The sequence below is a fragment of the Oncorhynchus masou genome, chromosome 3 (assembly GCF_036934945.1).
Source record: "Oncorhynchus masou masou isolate Uvic2021 chromosome 3, UVic_Omas_1.1, whole genome shotgun sequence".
NCBI classification, from domain to species: Eukaryota; Metazoa; Chordata; class Actinopteri; order Salmoniformes; family Salmonidae; genus Oncorhynchus; species Oncorhynchus masou.
In genome coordinates, this window is record NC_088214.1 from 5095045 (window position 1) to 5102697 (window position 7653).

At 44.8% G+C, this 7653-nt stretch overlaps 1 protein-coding gene across 1 annotated transcript in view; it reads right to left on the bottom strand.

Moving 5' to 3' along the window:
• Positions 1-4952: 4952 nt before the first annotated feature.
• The window catches only part of LOC135518699 (guanine nucleotide exchange factor VAV3-like), an 88138-nt gene continuing 85437 nt past the window's right edge, over positions 4953-7653 (bottom strand). The window contains exon 14 of the mRNA XM_064943818.1: positions 4953-7253. Within this exon, the coding sequence (XP_064799890.1) occupies positions 7212-7253 (42 nt within the window). The 3' untranslated portion in view covers positions 4953-7211. The remainder of the gene's footprint in view (positions 7254-7653) is intronic.

The window sequence follows — 7653 nt, forward strand, 5'->3', positions numbered from 1 at the left end:
ATTGCCCCCCCCCCCATCAATCTACACACAATACCTCATAATAACAAAGCAAAAAAAATAAAAATTTGTGTGCAAATTTATGAAAAATGTAAATCTGAAACATCACATTTCCATACGTATTCAGACCCTTCGCTCAGTACTTTGTTGAAGGACGTTTTGCAGCGATTGCAGCCTCCAGTCTTCTTGGATTTGTGGAGTTTCTCCCATTCTTCTCTGCAGATCCTCTCAAGCTCTGTCAGGTTGGATGAGGAGTGTTGCTGCACAGCTATTTTCAGGTCTCTCCAGAGATGTTTGATCGAGTGGAAGTCCGGGCTCTGGACTGGGCCACTCAAGGACATTTAGAAACTTGTCATGAAGCCACACCTGCGTTGTCTTGGCTGTGTGCTTAGGGTTGTTGTCCTGCTGGAAGATGAACCTTAGCCACAGTCTGAGGTCCTGAGCGCTCTGGAGCAGGTTATCATCAAGGATCTCTCTGCTCCGTTCATCTTTCACTCGATCCTGACCAACTCCTGGTCCCTGCCGCTGACAACATGATGCTGCCATGATTCTGCCACCACCATGCTTCACCGTAGGGATCGTGGCAGGTTTCCTCCAAACGTGATGCTTGGAATTCAGGCCAAAGAGTTCAATTTTGGTTTCATCAGACCAGAGAATCTTGTTTCTATGAAAAGCCAACTGACATTTACTCCTGAGGTGCTGACTTGTTGCACCCTCTACAACCACTGTGATTATTCTTATTTGACAATGCTGGTCATTTATGAACATTTTAACATCTTTTAACATGTTCTGTTATAATCTCCACCCGGCACAGCCAGAAGAGGACTGGCCACCCCTCATAGCCTGGTTCCTCTCTAGGTTTCTTCCTAGGTTTTGGCCTTGCTAGTGAGTTTTTCCTAGCCACCGTGCTTCTACACCTGCATTGCTTGCTGTTTGGTGTTTTAGGCTGGGTTTCTGTACAGCACTTTGAGATATCAGCTGATGTAAGCAGGGCTATATAAATACATTTGATTTGTTTCTCATTGTCTGAATGTCCTTTAGGTAAATTCCAAAAGGGCGGTCATGTGCTTTTTACTGAGGAATGGCTTCCGTCTGGCCACTCTACCATAAAGGCCTGTTTGGCGGAGTGCTGCACAGACAGAAGTTCTCCCATCATCTCCACAGAGAAACTCTGGGGCTCTGTCAGAGTGACCATCAGGATCTTGGTCACCTCCCTGACCAAGGCCCTTCTCCCTCGATTGCTCAGTTTGGCCAGGCGGCCAGCTCTAGAAAGAGTCTTCGTGGTTCCAGACTTCTTCCATTTAAGAATGATGGAGGCCACTGCGCTGTGTTCTTGGGGACCTTCAATGCTGCAACAATTTGTGGGACCTTATATAGACAGGTGTGTGCCTTTCCAAATCATGTCCAATCATTTGAATTTTCCAATCAAGTTTTAGGTACATCTCAAGGAAGATAAATGGAAACAAGACGCACCCGAGCTCAATTTTGATTCTCATAGCAAAGGGTCCGAATACTTATGTAAATAAGTAAATATGTAATATCCTGTTCTCACTTTGTCATTATGGGGTATTCCGTGTGGAATGATGAGATTCTATATTGTTTTAATCCATTTTAGAATAAGGCTGTAACGTAACAAAATGTAGAAGAAGAGAAAGGGTCTGAATACTTTCCGAGTGTACTTTATTGAAGAAAAAGATACTTAATGTGACTGTGATATATGGTAGTGTAATGTGTGCGTACTGGCGTCAGAGAAGTCGTGCGCAGGAGAGCAAAGACTGTGTTAAAACGGTGCAGTTTAATAATACAAATTACAGTGAACAAAAACAATAAATAAATACAATGGGAAAAAACCCTTCGCACACCAGACATAACGTGCACATACTCTTACAATCAACAATCCCAGACAAGGACATGGGGGAAACAGAGGGTTAAATACAGAACAATAAATTATGGAATTGGAAACAGGTGTGTGGGAAGACAAGACAAAACAAATGGAAAATGAAAGGTGGATCGGCGATGGCTAGAAGGCTGGCGACGCCGACCGACATCGGTGGAAGTCGTGAAAGGTAGTCCCGCCTAGCTATCTTAAGATGAATGTACTAACTGTAAGTCTCTCTGCGTTTGCTAAATGACTACAATGTAAGTGTAAAATAAAGCAGCCCGGTGCCTAGAGGCTAGAGTTTCACCATCAGGACAGGGAAATAATTAGTAATTTGACTGATTGAATAGAAAGCTGTCTAGAAAGCTGTCAGTTTAAAAAAAAAAAGTATATTGGAAAGTTAACTCCTTTAGGAAGCTCTAATACTATTTGAGCCTGCTCCAGACCCTCCTAAATCCTTGTTTAACTCCATAGAATGATCTGGAGGGACTGAGCGGGAGAAGCTGTGGGTTAAAGAGATCATACAGTCAGCTGAAGTATGATACAGGGCTTTTGACTCTGCCACTCTCCATTTCTCTATCTCCCTAGTTCTCCATCGATCTCCCATTTTACTTTCTATCTGTTGAGATGCTGTGTCCAAATCCCTGCTGTTGACTATCATCACTGTGGGTATGAGGAGGACAAGAGGATGGGAGGAGAGGAGAATGAGAGGAGGACAAGAGGATGAGAGGAGAAGAGAATGAGAGGAGGATGGGAGGATAGGAGGAGAGAGGGATAGGAGGGAGTATAGGAGGATGGGAGGAGAGGAGGAAGGATGAAAGGAGGAAAGGAGGATGGGAGGATGAGAGGAGGATAGGGGAGGGGGATGGGAGGAGAGAGGGATAGGAGGGAGGATAGGACGATGGGAGGAGAGAAGGATAGGAGGATGAGAGGAGGATGGGAGGATAGGGGGATGGGAGGAGAGAAGGATAGGAGGGAGGATAGGACGATGGGAGGAGAGAGAAGGATAGAGGAGGATGGGAGGAGAGAGGGATAGGAGGGAGGAAGAGGATGAGAGGAGGAGAGATGAAAGGAGGAAAGGAGGAGGGATAGGGAGGGAGGATAGGAGGAGAGAGGGATAGGCGGGAGGATAGGGGGATGGGAGAGGAGAGGAAAGGAGGATAGGAGGATGAGAGGGATAGGAGGGAGAATAGGAGGATGGGAGGAGAGGAGAAGAGAATGAGGGAGGATGGGAGGATAGGAGGATGGGAGGAGAGGAGAAGAGAATGAGAGGAGAGATGGGAGGATAGGAGGAGGAGAGAGGGATAGGAGGGAGAATAGGAGGATGGGAGGAGAGGAGAAGAGAATGAGAGGAGGATGAAAGGAGGAGGATAGGAGGATGGGAGGGAGAGGGATAGGAGGGAGGAGAAGAGAAGAGAAGGATAGGAGGATGGGAGGATAGGAGGAGAGAGGGATAGGAGGGAGGATAGGAGGATGGGAGGAGAGAAGGATAGGAGGATAAGAGGATGGGAGGAGAGGAAGGGAAGGGAGGATGAGGAGGAGGGATGAGGATAGGATATGAGGAGAAGAGAGGGATGAGAAGGGAGGATAAGAGAAGGATGGGAGGAGAGAGAAGGATAAGAGGATGAGGAGGAGGATGAGAGGATATGAGGAGAAGAGAATGGGAGGAGAGGAGAGAAGAGAGGGATAAGAGGATGAGAGGAGGATGGGAGGATAGGAGGAGAGAGGGATAGGAGAGAGGATAGGAGAATGGGAGGAGAGGAGGAGAGAGGAATGAAAGGAGGATAGGAGGATGAGAGGAGGATATATGAGGAGAAGAGAGGGAGAGAGGGGGATAAAGAGGATGGGAGAAGAAGGAGAATGGGAGGGAGAGGAGGAGAGAATGAAAGGAGGATAGGAGGATGAGAGGAGGACATGAGGAGGGAGAGGGATAGGAGGGAGAATAGGAGAATGGGAGGAGAGGAGAATGAGAGGAGGGATGGGAGGATAGGAGGAGAGAATGAGAGGAGGGAGGATAGGAGGAGAGTCTTAGCAGGACCATTAGAGGGATAACAGCACCATTAGGAGGACCATTAGAGGATAGGAGGATGGGAGGAGAGAAGGATAAGAGGATGAGAGGAGGATAGTCTTAGCAGGAGAGAGAGGGATAGGAACAGGCAGATGAAGAAGAGGAAGTCTTAACAGACCATTAGTCTTAACAGGACCATTAGTCTTAACAGACCAGGACCATTAGTCTTAGCAGGACCATTAGTCTTAACAGGACCATTAGTCTTAACAGGACCATTAGCCTTAGCAGGACCATTAGTCTTAACAGGACCATTAGTCTTAGCAGGACCATTAGTCTTAGCAGGACCATTAGTCTTAGCAGGACCATTAGTCTTAGCAGGACCATTAGAACATTTTTAACAGGACCATTAGTCTTAGCAGGACCATTAGTCTTAACAGGACCATTAGTCTTAGCAGGACCATTAGTCTTAGCAGGACCATTAGTCTTAGCAGGACCATTAGTCTTAGCAGGACCATTAGTCTTAGCAGGACCATTAGCCTTATAATAAATAATGTAAAAGTACTGTATATAGAGTCATTGAACACTGGTCACTGCATATATTGTTTATGTACTTTTGTTTGTTCACTGTGTATGTATATACTGTATTCTCAACATAGATCATCCTAATATACCTACTACTCTAAATACCATTTTATTTTTCAAATTATCTACTGTCTATACACACTACGTATTTATATTCTCGATTCTCACACTATAATATATCTACTTTTGGATTGTTAAATTGGACTCATTCTGGCGTTTCATAATTTCTTGTTGAGATTCTATTGCCCTGTTGGAGTAAGTAACAAGCATTTTTTCTGCACCTGCTGTAACACCTGCAAATCTGTGTAAGCCAGCAATAAACTTTGATTCGATTTATTTTGGCCCCTTGTGGCAGGGGGACTTATGTGTGCGTGACACTGTTGCACAACTATTTTTCTGAAGCGTTGGCTGAAGCAGGCTTGAACTTTTGTGCAGAATTTACCGAAATCCATTTTTTAAATGTAGCACACATTAAATAACACTTCATAGTAATACAAACGATTTAATAAATGTTAATAAAAAATAAAAACAGGAACTGCAACTACACATTTCAGAAAATATAATTCAACATAGAGGATGAGATCAGCATTCAACAAGGAAGTGATTTTTAACACCGTAAAATATGTATTTGCTTTAAGCATCAAGTGGTCTTTTTACTCAAACTGAACAAAATCGGATTGTCTCGAATAAGCCAAATTAAGAAACCGTCTCTCAGTTCGACTCTGTAATGATTTTACGTCGACGTCAAACTCTGTCCGGCAAAGTTTACATGGCTATCCATCAAAATGATGTACAGGAGATAATACTTGGCCATACTCTGGAGGCTAAATATGCTTTGTTTTTTTCTGGCTCACTACTGAATTGCTATTTAAACAAATCTCCTGATGAGAAAAAACACAGGTGAACAATGGGTAACAGTATAGAGGGATGACTGTCACATTCAACAGGAATCAATAACAATATCAGTCATTGTTCTTATATAGCAGAGATCAGCCAATGGATTCTGAAGGGATGGTGGGGGCCCGGGAACATCATTACAAATCATTTGTAGACTACAAAGTGACTGCAAGAAGCCACAAACAGATACCATATTTGACAAACACTATCACTTCTACATTTGTATATACATTTACATTTACATTTACATTTAAGTCATTTGGCAGACGCTCTTATCCAGAGCGACTTACAAATTAGTGAATTCACCTTATGACATCCAGTGGAACAGCATATACGATCACATATTTCTCTTGATTATGCATGGGGAATACTGTGGAATAGATTTTCTAAAATAACATAATTTGGATCTGATTTGCTGGTGGTTTTATATATATTTTTTCTGTGTCCAACAATTTAAAACCTATTTTACATTTTTTTTCAGGGGGGCTGTTATACAGGAAACAGGTAATGTCATACAGTGATCTCCAAAAGTATTGGGACAGTAACACAGTTTTTGTTGTTTTTACTCTGTTCTCCAGCACTTTGGATTTGAAAACAAATACAATGGGGTTAAATTGCAGACTTTGGATTTGAAAACAAATACAATGGGGTTAAATTGCAGACTTTGGATTTGAAAACAAATACAATGGGGTTAAACACTCTATAGCCGAACCTCAGTCATGGTTTCATTTAACATCCAAAGTGTTAAAGTACAGAGCCAAAACAACAACAACAACAACAACAACAACAACAAATCAATCGACCAATCAAATGTATTTATACAGCCGACGTCACAAAGTGCTGTACAGAAACCCAGCCTAAAACCCCAAACAGCAAGCGATGCAGATGCAAATATCACTGCCCCAATACTTTTGGAGCTCACTGTATATAAGGGGAGCATAGCGGTCACATAATGGAATCATTTTAGCACAACAAACAAGTCTTCAAACACTGTGGGTGTAGAAAAGCAGAAAAATCTCTTGCTTTCGTGCCAAGAGTGTTTAATAATTGACTAATCTGTCAGACTAACCAGTGACGTTATCAATAACAACACAAGGTAAGAGAAGACCAGCTTCATCAAGTTTGACTCTCAACCAGGGAGGGAGTGTCTCTACTTTAAGTCTGGAGTCTATAGTGCAGTCAGAATAAAACAGTGCAGGTCATAAGGAGGGATGAGGTGGGAAGTTGTGAGGTGGGGTGAGGAGGGGTGAGGTGGGGAGGGATGAGGAGGGGTGAGGTAGGGAGGGTGGAGGGGATGAGGTGGGGAGGGGTGAGGATAGGATGGGTGAGGAGGGGATGAGGTGGGGAGGGGTGGGGAGGGGTGAGGATGGATGAGGGGTGAGGAGGGGATGAGGTAGGGCGGGGTGGAGGGGATGAGGTAGGGCGGGGTGGAGGGGATGAGGTGGGGATAAGGTGGGGAGGGGTGAGGATGGGTGGGTGGGGTGGGGAGGGGATAAGGTGGGGAGGGGTGAAGATAGGTGAGGTGGGGATGAGGTGGAGAGGGGTTAGGAAGGATGAGGAGGGGTGAGGATGGGAGGGGAGGGCTGAGGTTAGGTGGGGTGAGGATGGGAGAGGTGAGGAGGGGTGTGTTGAGGAGGATGGGTGTGTTGAGGATAGGTAGGGTGAGGATGGATGATGAGGACAGAGGGCATTTCCTACTTCCATCTGTCTGGCTTGGGGCTTTTGTCTTGTCTGAGTTCTATCAGAATGCCAGGATGCTGTGGCTCTACAACCTGGAGGATGTCTGGAGCCGTAGTGCAGTGTGGGCTATAGCCGTGTCACCTGAGATCTGAGGTTTAACCAACCAGCTCAGTCTTCCTCTTCCACATAGGTAGAGGGGAACCAGCCCACCTGCCAACAATAAAAACACGTCACTGTAAAAAAAATAAAAAATGGAAATCATATGGAAAAGATCACTGACACAAAATCCATTATCATCTAAATAAAGATCAGGAACGTTGGATTCACCGGCAGGGAGAACATGACCTTTCACAGACGGAAGGAAGTCATGTTTCAATTAAAGTGGGATGAAAGACTCCCCTGCCGTTGACCTCTCCCTTCCAACAGAGAGATAAACTCACCCTGCCGTTGACCTCTCCCTTCCACCAGAGATAAACTCACCCTGCCGTTGACCTCTCCCTTCTACCAGAGAGATAAACTCACCCTGCCGTTGACCTCTCCCTTCCACCAGAGAGATAAACTGACCCTGCCGTTGACCTCTCCCTTCCACCAGAGAGATAAACTCCCGCCG